This window comes from Ranitomeya variabilis, chromosome 3 (assembly GCF_051348905.1).
Source record: "Ranitomeya variabilis isolate aRanVar5 chromosome 3, aRanVar5.hap1, whole genome shotgun sequence".
In the NCBI taxonomy this organism is placed as follows: domain Eukaryota; kingdom Metazoa; phylum Chordata; class Amphibia; order Anura; family Dendrobatidae; genus Ranitomeya; species Ranitomeya variabilis.
The window spans coordinates 442994526-443014395 of record NC_135234.1 but is presented as its reverse complement, the minus strand read 5'-3'; the positions used below and the strand labels follow the sequence as shown (position 1 = coordinate 443014395).

Below are 19870 nucleotides of genomic sequence, written 5' to 3'. Positions count from 1 at the left end.
GTCGTAGCGATCAAAGTGCCACTGTGAGACGGTACCCTAACTCTAATTCCAACCCTAACCCTAAGGGTATGTGCCCACGTTGCGGATTCGTGTGAGATTTTTCTGCACGATTTTTGAAAAATCTGCAGGTAAAAGGCACTGCGTTTTACCTGCAGATTTACAGCAGATTTCCAGTGTTTTTTTTGTGCGGATTTCACCTGCGGATTCCTATTGAGGAACAGGTGTAAAACGCTGTGGAATCCGCACAAAGAATTGACATGCTGCAGAAAATGCAACGCAGCGTTTCTGCACGGAATTTTCCGCACCATGGGCACAGCGGATTTGGTTTTCCATAGGTGTACATGGTACTGTAAACCTGATGGAAAACTGCAACGAATTCGCAGCGGCCAATCCGCTGCGGATCCGCAGCCAAATCCGCTGCGGATCCGCAGCCAAATCCGCTGCGGATCCGCGGCCAACCCGTAACCCTAACCCTACCCCTAACCCTACCCCTAGTTCTAACCCTAACCCTAGTGGAAAACGAAAAAAAAAAAAAATATATATATTTTCTTAATTTTATTATTCTCCCTACCTATGGGGGTGATAAAGGGGGGGGGGTATTTATTATTTTTTTTATTTTGATCGCTGTGATAGAACCTACCACAGCGATCAAAATGCACTTGTAAGGAATCTGCCGGCTGGCAGATTTGGCGGGCGCACTGAGCATGCGCCCGCCATTTTCCAAGATGGCGGCGCCCAGCGAGGAGACGTCCGGACACCGGGAGGATCGGTAAGTATGAAGGGGTGGTGGGGGGGTGGATCGGAGCACAGGGGGGGTGATCGGACCACAGGGGGGAGCGGACAGGAGGACGGGGGAGCCGGCAGGCGGACGGAGGGGACCGGACCCCATAACGGAGCACTGGGGGGGCGATCGGTGGGGTGGGGGGGGGGTGTCACTTCAGGTTTTCCAGCCATGGCCGATGATATTGCAGCATCGGCCATGGCTGGATTGTAATATTTCACCTGTTTTTTAGGTGAAATATTACAAATCGCTCTGATTGGCAGTTTCACTTTCAACAGCCAATCAGAGCGATCGTAGCCACGGGGGGGTGAAGCCACCCCCCCTGGGCTGAAGCACCACTCCCCCTGTCTCTGCAGATCGGGTAAAATGGGAGTTAACCCCTTCACCCGATCTGCAGGGACGCGATCATTCCATGACGCATACGCTGCGTCATAGGTCGCATTGGCACCGACTTTCATGACGCAGCGTATGCGTCAAAGGTCGTGAAGGGGTTAAAGAAAATTCAAGGAGCTCAAGAATAAGGCAGATGATCCCCCTTGGTAAATTTGACATTTCAAGATAATACTTGGTTGCTGCCAGACCGTCTCCATGTTTGATACTGGTATAGAGAGATTCTATGTCTCCAGTAACCATCAACATGTCATCGTCCAAATGGAGGCCATCCACCCTCTTCAAGAACTCACCAGTATCAAGCATGAAGGAGGGAAGATTCTCAACCAACGGTTTCAATTTTGAATCAATCCAATGATTGATATTCTCCAAGAAGTTCCCCGCCCAGAAATGATTGGACGTCCTGGGGGACTTTCCAAGTTTTTATGTATTTTTGGTAACAAATACATGGTAGAAATTATAGGTTCTTGCACTTGAAGTGCCAATGCCAGTTCTTTAGTAATAACTCCATCACTCACTGCGGTATTCAAAATGTTAACCAATTGACCAGTGAATGATGAGAGGGGGTTATATGTAAGGCGTTTATAACAGGCTTTGTTATTTAATTGCCTCAGTGCTTCCCTTTCATAAAGGGCTGTGGACCAAATTACAATGTTACCCCCTTCATCGGCGGGTTTGAATACCACCTCAGGGAGAGCCCGCAGGACGTCCAACCTAGCACGCTCATCTCTGGTCAGGTTATCTCGGACGATCCCCCCAGGAATATGGGTGCAGAAATTTCTATATGTGCACACGTTAAGTATTTGCTGTTCTTTTGTCTCTCAGTTTTGTTGCAAAAACAAGCATTTCCTAGTACCAGCAAAGTGAATGAGATTTCTGAACTGCCATGCACAAGTTGCTTATTCCACATTTTTCTTTCAGCGTTTTTACAGTGTTTTTCACCCATTCCAGTACTTGGGGAAATATACATATTTTATCCTGAGTTTTTCCTGCCAAGAGACACTTTTTTGGTGCAGAAATATCTGCAGCAAATACTTTCCCTGTGCACTTACCAAGAGCATCGTCACATGTAGCACAGCTACCATTAGATTGCATGTCACGTGTAAACCATTTGTTTAGTAAAGCGCTGTAATTTAGCAGAGTGTTTCTTTTGCACATTACTTTGTACCTTTTTTAATCTTTCTTTTGTTTTGCAGATATTGGTGAACTATTTGTTTGGGGTAAAAATATGAGAGGCTGCTTGGGTACAGGAAGATTGGATGATCAGTATTTTCCATGGCGGGTAAGATACCTTCCTACATATCGACAATTTTTTACTCTGAATTTCTCTTTCTTTTTTGTTTGTTTTGAGGGTGTATCAGGGCTGATGCAAGGACCCTAAAATATCCACGGTACATTCACATATGCCAAAGAATAAAGTTGAGCACATTTTTCAAAATTCGGTTCAGATTACGATCGTTGGTGAATATTGTATTTGCAATATTCACCGAACGTCAATGGGAGTAGAAATGACCTGATATGTTCAGAACCGATCCTCAAACATATACTCGGCACAAATAGGATACAAATGTGGCACGGATATGGCAAATTCAGATTCGGCGACTATATCCGTTCATATTCTCTCAACTCTACTAAAGAATCCAGCTCAAAATTATTATTGAAGGGACTAAAAAATTTGAAAAAAGTTGCTAAATGATCTGTGCATGTAATAATTTACTAATGTAGTCTCATTAGCCAGATTCTCCCTTTGTCCTCTAGTCACTTCATTCCAGGTACTGATATGGGATAGTTTTTCCTTTATTATCAAGTGGCCGCCATATTTGTGTCACTGAGCTGATTACTAATTTCTATTGTCAAGCTAGTTCCTTCTTTATCTATATATCGGAGAAGGGGGTTGGCTTAGCTATTGAAATAAGCAGTCAGCCAGCCCCCTTCAATCACATGCCGACATAGAACACAGTGTCCTGTATGAAGGATAGGATCGGAGAGGGTCTGCTGTGACCCAGAGTGTAGCAAGGATGATGGAGACACGTCTAATCTACTACACACAGATTATTTAAATTATTTTAATTTGGTGGAACACCCCTTTAATACAATAGTTGGGGAGAATAAAGACAATGGCCCCGATTCATTAAGACCAGCGTTTTGAATGCCAGGCTTAATCAGATTCATGCAGAAATTAGTTGCGCCAAATAAATTCATTCAAAGACTTGGGTAACATTTCTGGTGTAAGAAACGCCACCACTATTGCTGAATTAGATAGACGGGTATAGCCTCGCTCTGACTCCTCTCCAGCCCCGCTAAGTTTGTCAGAACTGCAAAAAGAGGTGTGTAAACGCCAAAAGCCACAACATTTATGTTCAATTCAAGCTTGCGCAACGAATCTTTGACTTTTTAAAATGTTTTACCCCAGTTTTCTGTCAAAACCAATGTTCTTACCTTAGATCTTTCCTTTCATGGTCAAGAATTTTGATCTTACTGGCTCAAGTTTCTTTATAGCTGTACGTATTGTTTCAGGAGCATGACCTAAAAAAATATTTCTCAGATGCCTAATTGGGGGACACAAGAAACCATAATATATGCAGGTGTAGCCTTCTGGGATGGGGCCGGCATTTTTTAAAAAAAATTTAGAGGTGTGTTCTTAGTGTCAGCTAAGACTGGTGGCAGCAGACTTCACCCATGGTTTCCTGTGTCCACCATTGAAGGCTACGAGAAAGAGATTTTATGGCGAGTACCAACAGTCCTCTTTTTTATATTGTTTTGAACATAATGGTGTGTTACCTATTACTTTTTTTTTCTTTTTATTTCCTTGAAGGTAACTGTACCTGGAGAAGTAGTGGAAGTCGCTTGTGGTGTTGACCATATGGTAGCACTTGTGAAGTCACTTAACTGACGAAGAAGAAAAATATTCGATGTTTCATGTTATGTGCTGTTCTTCAGTTGGACGCATTAGAGCAAATCTGTCAGATAAACCTCTAAAACTGCATTTATGGGCATGCTGGTCTTGAAATGCAAATCCATTCACACCTTTATATTTTCTATCTGTTGCTGCATTCATTTCAGTGGCATTGATATGCCAATGAGGTATTCAGGGCTCTAGGCGTGACAGAGCACTTAAGGATCCTTTTGCCTCCCAAGGTTTTTTCCCTGAAGGCACCAGACTCTTTAGCTTGATTGATTTTACTTTGTGTGTGTTCAAGCACCACACAAGGAAATCAAATCTGAGCTATGAATCAAGCCAAAGATGCTAGTGCTTGTTAGAGGGGAGTACTCTGTCATGCCCAGAGCACTGAAGGGCTAATTTTCATATGAAAAATAAAATTTCTAATATATTAATGATAATTTCTTTGGAATGCAGCAACAGATAGAGGATATAAAGGTGTTGATGGATTTACGTTTTAAAGACCTGCATGCCTATATGTGCAGTTTGGAGGTTGGGTGGTTGATCTTATCGACCGATTTCCTTTAAATACTCTTGTATAATAGTGTAAAGGTGCAACTTGATCAACAATGCCATGTGTTTTGATAAATGAACTGTACTTATGGCATAAATATAGCTTTCAATTGACTGTAAATATGAAGCTTTTGAAAACATTTTTTTATTATGGATAAGTCTAAGCAAAAAATTAGTAAAACATTGCTGATAAGTCAATTACTGTACCATCTTTGAAATTCCTGGTATTTTCAAGATCTCAGTTTTTAAGAGATTTTCCCCAAAGTTTGAGAAATTTCTAGTTAAGAAAAACAAAAGTCTGACCACCGTTCGTTTCGGCATTTATTATTCCTATGTGCTGTCACCATTTTATGTCAATCTGCAGTGGGCAGAGGCTGTATTCACACATTTTGTGGGTCATTATGTAGTCTTTCAGAATGAAACAGGAAAGAAAAATCTACCGCATTTTACACAATTCTCTTCTTTAACACAGCTCCAAACATAAATCTTGAGGAGGGTCCTGATGTGTGAGTGTTCTGCTCCTAATTTGGTGTCATGTGGTAGCCTATAGTGAAATGTGATGTGTTTAGAAACACGTTGGTTTCACACATCTGTTACTGCTACGGGTGATACCCTTTCGACATAGCTGTAGATTCTGAAAATATATTTTTTCTCCATTATGTTCAGAGCAACAACAGCAAATTCAACTGCGAACAGAAAATAGATCAATAGTAGCAAAAAAAAAAAATCATTATTTAGTTATATACATATACCTTTACATTAATCTACTGATTATAGAGCAGGACAGAAAAAAATGGGGCAGCAAACAGGTCTGTATAAGTGCAGTTGCTCTGAGGCAGTGAGGGGGATTATATACGACGGTCATTACATGCCACCCAGGATGTGCATAGAAACATACTAAGCCCGCTGGAGTGCATTGTAATTACAGCCACGCCTGGGGTAACAATGCAAAATAAAAGAGAGCGTGGACCTGGTCAAGCTATTTAACCAAGTCAAAAATAGGAAAACCTGAAATGGATTTTTTGTTTTTGGAGAGATCTGTAGGAAGGTAGTGGGACAGATCTCTCCCTATACTCCAAGTCTTGGGAGTGGCCCATGTCCACGATTCCCATTTAAACTTTCAGTTAAGGCTTGGGGGTGTCAGTATTTGGGTTGCAAGCATCAGAGCAGGAGGCTCTTTGTGTGGACAGGTCTATGTGAGACTGAACACAGGTCAAAGCCAGAGAGAGTGCAAAGTCATTGCCCCGCTCACGAGTTACACGGTGGCACAGTCATCCACGGCAACGGACTGTTACAGACGATCTGACTGCGAGCCAGAGGATAATAGAGTTTATTTTCGTAAGTTGGCAAAATAAAGACATTTTAGTTGAACTCTTGGGTCACTGCCTCATTACTGCACTGTCGTGAAAGCTGCTGCCTTACAGTTCACATTCACACTGCGGTCATTAACAAACAAGACCTAGGATAAAATCAATGTGCAAATACTCTGTAGTAAGTAGATGAATAGTAATAGCGCCTGTAAATAAAATAGGATACTTAGTTGACGCTATTTTGATCAAAAGAGTTTAAAAGCCATCCCACTGCAACAAGGTGTAGCCAAACAGGATGGTCCCTAACTCTAGTTTCTTACCTTTGTTATGTGCTAGCAGGCCTCAGAATAGACAGGGGCAGAGCAGGACTTACACCTGACTTTTTCACGCCTCTCTGAGGAAAGCCAAATAGACAAGTTGCAATGCCCAAAAAAGGGGCCCATGCAATGTATATTTGAAGATAGAGCAGGGAATAGCTCCAGTACAGGTGCTTCTCACAAATTTAAAATATCATCAAAAAGTTAATTTATTTCAGTTCTTCAATATAAAAAGTAAAACTCATATATAGAGTCATTACAAACAGTGATCTATTTCAAGTGTTTATTTCTGTTAATGTTGATGATTATGGCTTACAGCCAATGAAAACCCAAGTCATCTGCAAGGAGTTTGTATGTTCTCTCCGTGTTTGCGTGGGTTTCCTCCGGGTTCTCTGGTTTCCTCCCACATTCCAAAGACATACTGATAGGGAATTTAGATTGTGAGCCCCATCGGGGACAGCGATGATAATGTGTGCAAACTGTAATGCGCTGCGGAATGTTAGCACAATATAAAAATAAAGATTATTATTATTTATTATTATCTCTGTAAAGTAGAATAATTAACAAAAACAGCTACAAAGGCTTCCTAAGCATTTAAAAAGGTCCCTTAGTCTGTTTTAATAGGCTCCACAATCATGGGGAAGACTGCTGATGTGACAGATGTCCAGAAGGCAGTCATTGCCTCCACACACACTCCACAAGGAGGGTAAGCCACAAAAGTTCATTGCTAAAGAAGCTGGCTGTTCACATAGGGCTGTATTCAAGCATATTAATGGAAAGTTGAGTGGAAGGAAAGGTGTGGCAGAAAAAAAGTGCACAAGCAACCGGAATAACCTTGAAAGGATTGTTAAGAAAAGGCCATTCAAAAATTTGGAGGAAGAGTGGAGAGGCACACAATCCAAGCTGCTTGAGGTCTTGTGTGAAGTTTCCAAAATCAGTGATGGTTTGGTGAGCCATGTCATCTCCTGGTGTAGGTCCACTGTGTTTATTAAGTCCAAAGTCATTGCAGCCGTCTACCAGGAAATTTTAAAGTTCTTCATGCTTCCCTCTGCCAACAAGCTTTTTGGAGATGGAAATTTCATTCTCCAGCAGGACTTGGCACCTGTCCACACTGCCAAAAGTACCAATACCTGGTTTAAGAACAACAGTATCACTGTGCTTGATTGGCAAGCAAACTCGCATGACATTAACTCCATAGAGAATCTATGGAGTATTGTCAAGATGAAGATGGGAGACACAAGACCCAACAATGCAGACGAGCTGAAGCCTGCTAGCAAAGCAACCTGGGCTTCCATAACACCTCAGCAGTGCCACAGCCATAAACATCAACATTAACAGAAATATAGATCTGAAATCGATCACTCTGTTTGTAATGACTTTATATAATATGATTTTCACTTTATATATAGAAAAAGTGAAATAAATAAACTTTTTGATGATATTCTAGTTTTGTGAGAAGCACCTGTACATGTTAAGCATTGATTATGAGTGAATAATGGCATTCTGCTTGCTAGTTCATTTAATATATCAATGACAGATATAATTGGGCATAATGTATTCCTATGGGTGAGAAGTAAGGTCTTCTGATCTTTCTACCTTTTAATGGGTTTTTCTGTTTTCAGAATACTTCATAAAAATACATACTGGACCATACTTACCTTCCCCAGGTCCAGTGCTGTCTCCACTGCTGCTCCCGATGTCTGTTCATGTCTGCAGCGCCGCAGCCAATCGGTGAGCTCAGCAGTTCTGCCCGAGCATTACAGCACAATCCGCTCAGAGCGGCAGAGCTCACTGATTAGCTGCAGCCCTGTCAACGAGGCATTGGCGTTGCAGACAATAACAGACACCAGGAAAGGTAGTGAAGAATCTGTGCAAGAGTGGGGTAGGGTGAGTAAAATGCAGTTTTTCTTTTTATTTAAAACTGCACTTGGGGACAGGGTTACAAAACTCTTGTTGCTACCATCAGCAGGACTTGCTAACACAAATACTGACAATACTGACCTATGGCACAGGTTCTATCAAACACAACCTGTGGTGCTCATAACACTGTCTTGGCGCTGTGAGAGGGACCATTATACTATATACGGGGCTGTGGTGTGATAATCATACTATATATGGTACTGTGGGGGACCATCCTATTGTATGTGTGACTATGAGGGGCCATCATACTATATGTGGGACTGTGGAGGGCCATCATACTGTATAGAGCACATGTGAGGACCTTCATACTATATAGGGTGTGTGGGGGAACATACTGTATTGGGACAGTGGAAGGCCATCATACCGTATGTGGTGACTGTCATACTTTTTAGGGGGCTGTGAGTTGACCATTATACTGTGTGATAACCTTCATAATGTGTGGGGGTTGTGGTTACCATCATGCTGTGAAGAGACCATCATACTGTGTGGGGAGCTATGGTGGACATTATACTATGTGGAGGTGAGTGGTGGTAATGATAATGTGTGGTGCATTGGTGATTATTATACTGTGTGAAGAGCTGAAATTACCTTCATAATGTGTGGGGGGTTATGCTGGAGTCTGGAGTGACCAACATACTGTGTTGGGGGGATGGGTTGACAGTATTGCTGTATGGGGTTTGTTGGGCCATCATTCTGTGTAGGTGGAGGCATGTGATAACATTTTGTATGGGGGCATTTTTGGGGGACATCATACTCTATAGGTGCCACGGAAGGGGTGTGATCGTGGGTGAGAACACTAAGGCGCTTCATTAGGAGCTAAATGACTGTGTGCCACAATACATATCTATCTCTGTGTCTTAAAAGTTTGAGGTAAGACCTTTTGTGACTGCGCCTATGGGCCATGACAGAACTTTTGCAGAGGGGTTCTGTGATTTCTATATTCGCCACTGATAAGGGGCTATCATAAGAAGGCACAATGGAGAATCCTTATAGAGAGAGCAAAGAATATGAATGTACAGGTGCTGGTTGTAATATTATGACTAGGTTTGTGGTCATTAATATAGGGGTCAAGGGGGGTTACTATTAAAGGTGGCACATGGGGGCATTATTTCTAGAAGGCAGTACAGAGTATTAATGTGTAGGGGCCCATAAGGGGCACTGTTAATGTGTGGGGCACAAAAGGTGGGTGCCATTTCTACCCAGGACTTAGAGGGCATTATTACTGTCTAGGGCACTGGTTATAGCACTATTATATGGTTTGTGTAGTAGTGTGGATTGTGTGGAGGGTCCTGGAAAAACAGGAAGCCAAAGATGTCTATGTGTTATGTTTTGCAGGAATGAGATATGATGGAAGAAAAGGTCATGGCCTTCTGGGACAAATAAAAAAGAAAAGCGAAAATGAATGATCGCAAACTGCAAGAATGTCACTGGTGAGAAATCGCACAGTACACTGCAGAGCACTGGTGTAAAACTGAGATGATAATGGTCACTGTATGGTGGTAAAATCAATATTTGTACAGTGTTGGTTAAAAAAGCACTTCATCTATATTTTTGTTTAACCCCCAGAGATTTTTTCGATGGTGCATTTTCGTCTTTCGCTCCCCTTCTTCCCAGAGCCATAACTTTTTTTATTTTTCCATCAATATGGCCATGTGAGGACTTGTTTTTTGTGGGACGAGTTGTACTTTGAACGACACCATTGGTTTTACCATATCATGCACTAGAAAACAGGAAAAAAATTCCAAGTGCGGTGAAATTGCAAAAAAAAGTGCAATCCCACACTAGTTTTTTGTTTGGCTTTTTTGCTAGGTTCACTAAATGCTAAAACTGACCTGCCATTATGATGTTCCAGGTCATTACGAGTTCATAGACACCAAACATGTCTAGGTTCTTTTTTATCTAAGTGGTGAAAAAATTCCAAACTTTGTTAAAAAAAAATTGCGCAGTTTTCCGATATCCATAGCGTCTTCATTTTTTGTTATTTCGGGTTGGGAGAAAGTTTATTGTTTGCGAGCAGAGCTGACGTTTTTAATGATACCATTTTGGTGCAGATACGATCGTAATTTTGGCGTTTTTATTTTTTTTCTCGCTACGCCTTTAGCGATCAAGTTAATCCTTTTTTGTCATTGATAGGACGATTCTGAACACGGCGATACCAAATATGTGTGTGTTTAATTTTATTTTTATTGTTTTATTTTGAGTGAGGCGAAAGGGGGTGATTTGAACTTTTATATTTTTTTTTATATTTTTAAAAACATTTTTTTCTTTTGGTATGCTTCAATAGTCTTCATAGGAGACTAGAAGCTGCCACAGCCCGATCGGCTCTGCTACATAGAGGCGATGTTCAGATCGCTTCTATATAGCAGAATTGCTCACTTACTATGAGTGCCTACCACTGGGTGGCGTTCACAGCAAGCTGTCACTGACAATCATAGAGGTCTCCAAGAAAGCTCAGGTTGTCATGCCAACACACCGGTGAACCGCGATCTCGTGACAATTTATTTGTCCCCATTGGCCTTTTACCTTTTTTGTTACATTACAAAAATATTTAAATACAGGTTGTAATCCGATTTAGGTGTGATGCATCAGAACTAACTAGTCTAAGTTGGTGAAGTGAGAAGAATATAGGCATAGATTAAATTTATGGGATTAAAGAATGAAAAATTGGCATGTGCATATGTATTCACCCTTTTTGCTATGAAGACTCTAGAATGGAAGTCCCTGTGTGCAATATAAGTGTCATATAGTCAGTACATACACACCTTTTCTGAAGGGCCACAGAGGCTGTAACACCATTAACCCCTTTTTCATTTTTGCGTTTGTTTTTCACTCCCCTTCTTCCCAGAGCCATAACTTTTTTTATTTTTCCATCAATATGGCCATGTGAGGGCTTGGGTTTTACCATATCCTGTACTGGAAAACGGAAAAAAATTCCAAGTTCGGTGAAATTGCAAAAAAAAAGTGCAATTCCACAACTGTTTTTTGGAATTATTTTTACCATGTTCACCTAATGCTAACACTGACCTGCCATTATGATTCTCCAGGCTATTATGAGTTCATGCATACCAAACATGTTTAAGTTCTTTTTTATTTAAGTAATGAAAAAAAAAATCCCAAATTTCTCAACCAAAAAAAGTTGCCATTTTCTCTGACTTGTAGCGTCTCCATTTTTCATGATCTGGGACTGGGTGAGGGCTTATTTTTTGCATGACAAGTTGAAGTTTTTATTAATACCATTTTGGTGTAGGTACAATCTTTTGATTGTCCATTATTGCATTTAAATGCAATGTTGTGGTGACCAAAAAACTTAATTCTGGTGTTTTGATTTTTTTTCATTTACCGATCAGATTATTTTTATATATTGATAGATCGAGAGTTTCTGAACACAATACCAAATATATTTTGAATGGGGCAAATGGAGGGTGATTTAAACTTTTTTTATATATATATATATATATATATATATATATATATATATATATATATATATATATATATATATATATATATATATATATATATTAAAAAACTTTTTTTTTACTTTACACTTGCTTTAGTAGTCTCCAACTAGAGCATCAGCCCTGCTCTGTGTAGCAGAAATGTTCACTTGCTAGCTATCCGGCTACGACAACCACAGGGGTCTCTTGAAGACCCCGGATTGTCATGCCCACCCATTTGCGACCCACGGTCATGTGACACGGGCACTGATGGGCATGGTTTGTGACGCGTTTCCAGCACGCGCATGTTAAATGCCGCTGTCAGAGATTGGCAGCAGCACTTAACATGTTAACAGCCGCGGGTGGATCGCAATTCCACCCGCTGCTCTTATGGGCACATGTCAGCAAATGAAATCAGCTGCCATGTGCTAGAAAAGTTGCAGCCGGAGCCTGAAGCAAGCATGGGGAGGCAACCTTAGATGTACCTATACGTCTAAGGTTGGAAATGTGTTAAAATGTTTGTCTTTTTTAAGATTCGCTATTTAGATTCCCTAATGCAGTACATGAATGCAAAACGGGTTTTCTCTCGGAGTACCCAGCACCTCCATACAGATGCGCTGGAGAAGGAATGAAAATATGCTGCTGAATTCCCCCACAGATGATTATTTATTGCTGCAGGAAAGAAATATATCTTGGTACCGTGTTAGCCAGTAGATAGAAGTTTTAGGCAAACTGAAGACCGCGCACACGAGGTAGATTCTAGGAAGTTTATTGAAGCCTACGCGTTTCAAGAGCTTTCTTGCTCTCTTCTTCAGGGCATATGGTACATAACACAATACAGGGTGTATTTATACAAAGGAAGGGGAGGGGCACAAAGGCCCTTGTACTATGATACATAAGCAAGATTTAAAAACATATATAGTAACAGAGAAACATTACACATTACTATTTATATCCTAAAAACATTGATTAATGTTAAAAACCAAAAAAAAAATTAATAAAACCAACCCTGCATAAAAGTGTGTGAAATATAAAAAATATGTATACAAAAAAAAAAAATTAAAAATAGGCAGGAATCTAAGGTAGCCCAATGAGTATTCGAACCGGGGAGCTTTGTGTAGTAGTTCCATTATCTAGGCTGTTCAAGTCATTGTGTCACAGACTACTGATGGTTCCTTCTTGATTTTTCTTGTGGAGATGAGAACATCTGGAAATGTTCTTATGGGAAAAAGGAAGACAAAATCTTGTAAAAAGGAACAAAAGAGCAATGGTTATACGCTGTTACTGATTATACAAAAAATTATATTATAATTCTTATAATTTGTACTAGGACCCTCCCATGGGACCAGAGGTAGTTATTGGAGTGAGGCGCAGTATAAGCAACCACACTTCAGTTAGAGGTTTTGTAGGTTAAAGGAAATCTGACATTACATTTAGCCCTTCAGGCTCAAGGGAATTCAAGGTATAAATCCAAAAAACCTCTTTCTTGTTAAGTGACTGTGTGCGATTAGGGACATGTGCAGGAACGTGATCAATGGGGTGAACACGAAATAATAAAGGATTGCTATTGTGTGAGATACTAAAGTGTCTGGAAAGACCATGTTTAAGATAACCTATTTTAATATTGTGTCGGTGGGAATTCATGCGGAGGTGAAGTGGTTGTGTTGTCCTGCCAACATATATCTTGTTGCAAGGACAAGTAATGATGTAAATAACGAAGGAGGTGGTGCAGGTGAAAAAGTGACTGATTGGGAAGGGGTGAGGAAAAGAGGGGTGTTTAAATGCTGTACTGGTATGTGCAATAATACCACAACACAGACATTTCTTGTGAAGACATTTGAAGATCCCTGGTTTTTGTGAAGCAGGTGATTTTTTTCGTTCATCAAGAAGTCTGCTGGGTGCCAGTTTATTTCTCAGGTTGGGTGCTCTCCTAAAAATAATTTTAGGATGTTGAGGCACCAGCTTTCCCAGTATATTATCCTCTCTTACTATGTAAGAATTGTTATTAAAAAAAGAAAAAGCTGACACTGCAGCCAGCTCAGAAGAATATACCTGTAGTTTTTTTAACCACATTCAGTACAGACCACAAATTCATTAAAAAATCTATTAATGAGTTGTGGTACATAGTAAGAGAGGATAATATACTGGGAAAGCTGGTGCCACAACATCCTAAAATTATTTTTAGGAGAGCACCCAACCTGAGAAATAAACTGGCACCCAGCAGACTTCTTGATGAACGAAAAAAATCACCTGCTTCACAAAAACCAGGGATCTTCAAATGTCTTCACAAGAAATGTCTGTGTTGTGGTATTATTGCACATACTAGTACAGCATTTAAACACTCCTCTTTTCCTCACCCCTTCCCAATCAGTCACTTTTTCACCTGCACCACCTCCTTCGTTATTTACATCATTACTTGTCCTTGCAACAAGATATATGTTGGCAGGACAACACAACCACTTCACCTCCGCATGAATTCCCACCGACACAATATTAAAATAGGTTATCTTAAACATGGTCTTTCCAGACACTTTAGTATCTCACACAATAGTAATCCTTTATTATTTCGTGTTCACCCCATTGATCACGTTCCTGCACATGTCCCTAATCGCACACAGTCACTTAACAAGAAAGAGGTTTTTTGGATATACACCTTGAATTCCCTTGAGCCTGAAGGGCTAAATGTAATGTCAGATATCCTTTAACGGTTAACCTACAAAACCTCTAACTGAAGTGTGGTTGCTTATACTGCGCCTCACTCCAATAACTACCTCTGGTCCCATGGGAGGGTCCTAGTACAAATTATAAGAATTATAATATAATTTTTTGTATAATCAGTAACAGCGTATAACCATTGCTCTTTTGTTCCTTTTTACAAGATTTTGTCTTCCTTTTTCCCATAAGAACATTTCCAGATGTTCTCATCTCCACAAGAAAAATCAAGAAGGAACCATCAGTAGTCTGTGACACAATGACTTGAACAGCCTAGATAATGGAACTACTACACAAAGCTCCCCGGTTCGAATACTCATTGGGCTACCTTAGATTCCTGCCTATTTTTAATTTTTTTTTTTTTGTATACATATTTTTTATATTTCACACACTTTTATGCAGGGTTGGTTTTATAAATTTTTTTTTTGGTTTTTAACATTAATCAATGTTTTTAGGATATAAATAGTAATGTGTAATGTTTCTATGTTACTATATATGTTTTTAAATCTTGCTTATGTATCATAGTACAAGGGCCTTTGTGCCCCTCCCCTTCCTTTGTATAAATACACCCTGTATTGTGTTATGTACCATATGCCCTGAAGAAGAGAGCAAGAAAGCTCTTGAAACGCGTAGGCTTCAATAAACTTCCTAGAATCTACCTCGTGTGCGCGGTCTTCAGTTTGCCTAAAACTACTACCCTCAACATCCTTTTGGATTTTCGTGGAGACCTGCTGCTACGGTTATGCCTGCATGGGAGTTGTGACCTAGGTTCACAACTCCGATAGGTGAGCACATTCCCTACTAAGGACTGTATTCTTTCATATACAGTGTGACACATTGGGGGCGCCTTGTTGTTTTTTTCCTTTAAGCCAGTAGATAGAAAAATGTTTAGAATTGAGAGTCCTCAGTGGTTGATACCTTTTAATGGCTAACTGAAAAGATGGTAACAAATTGCAAGCTTTCGAGACTACATATGTCTCTTCATCAGGCAAAGACTTTGCCTGATGAAGAGTCGTATGTAGTCTCGAAAGCTTGCAATTTGTTACCATCTTTTCAGTTAGCCATTAAAAGGTATCAACCACTGAGGACTCTCAATTCTAAATATTTTTCTATTTATTGCTGGGAATTCTCAGCAGCAAGACCGCATGTGACTGCCTATCATAAAAGTGATTGTACAGAGCAGATAAGCCTTTGACAGTTGTATACATTCATATTTTTAATGCATATAAAATGTGACATTTTTTGAAGAGAAGTAAATGATATTTTGGACGTGGAGCTGCCTTCCTTCCACATCCCGCCAACACAGGAGGACAGAGGTGGGTAGAAGTTTGTGCAGGGGCTTTGTACCGGTTAAGATCCTCATCTATAATTGTGTGTATAATGTATCTATAGTCTGTTCTAGAACTCTACTGCACGTTCAGTTCTTACATTTTCCTGGACTGGGGTCATAGCTGAATATAGAACGGATAATCAGAATGCAATTTTCTGTGAAAGGAAGTAACCTTAAGTGAGTTCATTGTCGATTATCTGCAGAAAGAAATTATGTTCTCTCTGTAAACTGAATTCACAGATCCCATATTAATTTCTGCTAGAAGCCTATGTGCACTGCAGAGATAATGAAAATAAACTGTGGCTTTTGTGTGCTTTTGCGCAATCCAGTGTGTCTTCTCAGAAATGTTTTTAATACCACATTTACTAAGCACTATAGTTTAGAGTGCTGACCTCATTTAACTTGGATAAAATCTATAGGTCTACTTGCGTGATAGGATAGGGGCAAACTTCTATGGCACAACGTTGGCATTCAGCAATTCATAACCAGTGATTCTGTTCAAACCGTTTTTGGTTTTTTTGCCGACATGTCTCTAAAATATTTCTAAAAAAAAAATTCGATTTTGTGAATACAACTCTCGCACAGAGCTATTGTATTCACAGTTAGGCTGTGTTACCACGATAAGTTTTTAAGTTTTTGACACGTGTGAAGGATGGCGCCAGAGAGATCCTAGAAAGCCTAGAACACGGACGTGTGGGTTCCTGGATCGAGATAAAAGAGCAGCCCAAGATTACAGATTTAATCTCCTTAAGGGCACACTAGACAATACACTATATACACAACGATTATACATATACTGTACAATGGTCAGATATGCTAATACAAATGGTGATGGTACAAAAATATGTCGGTTACCAATCAGATGAAAGGCCTGGCTTGTGGGGGAAGAGGCTGCCACATGGTAGGCTGGTGGTCCCCTCTGTTCCTTAACTTCTCCCAACATGATATGTCTTTGCGAACCCCCCCAGAGAAAAGCAATAGGCCATGCTTTACACAAGCATTTAACCCCTTTGGGTCCCTCTGCTCTTTGGGATGGACCTAAATCCCCTCTGCTTGCTTCTACCATCTAAAAGTTCCAAAATGTAAGATGAGTCATAACTCCTTAACGGGCATTCCTTGGGAGGCAGTTTTCACTCCATCAGATTCGGCCAAGCCCCTGCTGCGTCTTGTTGAGACTAAACATGGCTTTGCTACATGGCTCCTACTAGCTATTCTACGTACCCCCACCCTGGGTTTTTTGAACGGATCAAGAACCTGGAAGGAATTTGCCCTGTTCTAGGAATCTTGGAAATATACACAATGTACGGCTAGGACATATAGAATCTCCATAACTCCTTATGGAAGTATGGTTCTAGAGTTATTCTAGAAGCTTTCTTTAGTAGTTTCAATTCAGCATGACTCCATATTGAAAGCAAGCTCTTGTCTTGAGCTTAGCTGGCAAAAGGTGTGAGATCAGTCACTTACATCCTTTTGAGGTTTGACCACCAGCTGACCTAGGTGCCAGCTTTCTCATTGAGGCTTTGAGAATGCTGGCCAACCTCCTGAGCCAGGTTTCCTGACCTGATGCACAAAGAAACGGGGGTCATAATCCCATGCCAAATAGGATGCAAATCATTGACCTGAAATTATATATCCAAGATTCTCCACAACTTGTATTTTCTGGAAAATGTGAGGGACAGTCAATGAATTTGAAATCAAGGAACTTCATACCCATTCTGGCTGCGAGTCTGATAGTTGTCCTACACCAGAATGTAGCACCAGTGCAAGGTCTTACAACAGCTCTGAGGAATTAAACGTGGTACCTAACCATAGTTAAAGGTACCACTGGTTCATGTCGAGGTTTGTGCAACTTTCCAAGGATATGCCTCTACAGTTCTTACATTCTGACACGCCTCCAAATTGCAATTTACCGTTCACCATTGTATCTCCAGTCTTTTCCACATCTGTCATATATGCTCTGTGTGAAGAGAACAAGTTGCCAATGTTGGACGTTACAATTGTGTTTTTTTGCAAATGCTAATCAAGCTGCACAGTGCTGGGCTGTGATCACAGGTCCGCTTGCATTACGTCAGGCTTTCATTTCACTCTGTTTCTGACAGTTTGGTCAAAAATATACACAGTAGTAGCCAGCTGGAGGTCATTTTGTAGAGCTCTGGCAGTGTTCCTCCTCACACAAAGAAGCAGATAATCTTGCAGCTGCATTGATGCCCTTCAATGGCCTTGTCCAGCTTTCTTTATGTAAGGCTGGAATAAGATGAGCATATAGCATCCTATGTGAGTGCATCAGATGATGTGATATTCTGATGACCCTCAGCTCCATTTCTGCTGTAAGTGTGATCTGAGTGTCATGCTACTGTGCTCCTATTCTCTCACATGAGGGGATCACAGCACATGTGCGGAAGAGACGGAGAAAGTAATTTTTCAATCTCCTCCTTGGCCTAACTCTGCATATATTGGACTGCATCGGGATGACATCTGAGTGCAGTGCGATGTTTCACATGCTCCCATAGACATGTATGGGTGTGTGTCAGCCGCGTCTCGCTGCCAATCTCAGCATCCTGCAAATCTTCTCTCATGCTGAATCGGCATGAGAAAATAATCGCAGATCTGAGCTGCCCCATAGTGTAACACTGGTCCGAGTGCTATCCGATAAAACATTGAATAGCACTCGCCCGTGTTATACGCTCTTGTGGCCCTAGCCTAAACGCCCATGTCATGGTATTTGCCCAATGCTCTTGTGCCGGGGGATAGAGCAAACCTAACAGTACACAGAGATGTAGCATTCTGGTGGAGCTGGACTACCAATGCAATCTGACTGAGATGCAGGTATCGCCACATGCTACGGGAACCACTTGCAAAACCATTCCCATTTTTGGAGTCGTTGGCTTTTATTACTTTAATTTGCACCAAAGCAGATGAAATGTATTCATAATGGCTTTTGCTTTCTAACTTTACCGATTAATTTCCCTGAAGTTTAATTGACATGGCGTTATACTGTGATGCTTGTATTCCCTTCATTTCTGTTGATCAGTGTAATTACTGTAGTTGACTTTGCTGCACCCAATTCTAGGAGAAGTAGCTGATCTTTATTACAGCGGACCTGTCACTTCTCCTGAACTGTCAGCTTTAGTAGACATTTGTATTATCCATGGCCTAACAATGCTAGAGCTCCTTTACTTAAAACTTTGCATTGTGCCATGCCTCTGCTATTACTCCTTGAGAAAATAAAATAAATTGATAATGACAGCTACATTTTCCTTGTCAATATGGTGTGTCTTTACATAGCATGAGAGTGTGGCAACATGCCGTAATCACATGGAGAATGGTAACATCCTGTTGTCAATTCATTTCTACATTTCATGGAAAAATGTCACAACGTAGATTTCTTAGAAAATGTAATCCAGAATTGCTATTTCATGGAGAAAATATCTGTGACACTAGTCACTAATCAAGGACAGGCTGCAAGGCTGGCTAATCAAAAAGTTCCAAGGTCAAAAGCCAGGAGGGTACGTCATAGAGGGGTGATACAAATGAATAGTTAGGTCACAGTCCAGGGGTCAAAAGCCAGGAAGGTACATAATAGTCAGAGGAGTGATACAAAAGAATAGTCATGTCATGGTCAAGGGGTCAAAATACAAGGAAGATAGCGGATCGAGCAAAGGCTCGAGGCAAACGGATGGTCAGAGCGAGGTGCTGGGTCAGGTAGCAGTAGATCAGAGGACTGGAAACAGTAAAACAAAGCAAACATACGCCAGTGAGCAAGAAATTACAATTGGCATTAGTCTGAGGAAGAGAGCTGGTTAAATAGTCAGGTAATTATACGAACAGGAGACACCTTGAAGAAGCTCAAGCAACAACCCACTCCGATTGAATGACTATCATTGAATGATATGATATGATAATGAATATGATTGAATGACTGTCATTCAAAACACTGACAGCTCAGCATGCCCCAGCATCCGATTGGGCAGATGAATTGTCCATCAAATGATGACAGCTCAGCACATCGCTGCTCTAGACTGGCAGACTGTGATTCACTGCATTCAGGCACACTAAAAGGTGGAATTGTGACAATATCCAGGGAACCACCTACTTAATTGCAGCCATGTATGGTTGTGCTATAAAATGTATGGTTTACATTGAGAAAAAATACCTTGAAACGTTGGCGGGGACTGTAGGTTTTAGAGTAAAACATACATGGCTGCAATAATGCAGCTAG

The 19870-nt window shown here is 40.7% G+C and overlaps 1 protein-coding gene across 3 annotated transcripts in view; it reads left to right on the top strand.

Annotated features, from left to right (window-relative positions):
* The window catches only part of RCC1L (RCC1 like), an 86668-nt gene extending 80672 nt beyond the window's left edge, over positions 1-5996 (top strand). For all 3 annotated transcript variants that reach the window (XM_077296453.1, XM_077296454.1, XM_077296455.1), the window contains exons 11-12: positions 2368-2453; positions 3987-5996. In XM_077296453.1, coding sequence (XP_077152568.1) covers positions 2368-2453; positions 3987-4064 — 164 coding nt within the window. In that variant the 3' untranslated portion in view covers positions 4065-5996. The remainder of the gene's footprint in view (positions 1-2367; positions 2454-3986) is intronic.
* Positions 5997-19870: the final 13874 nt, after the last annotated feature.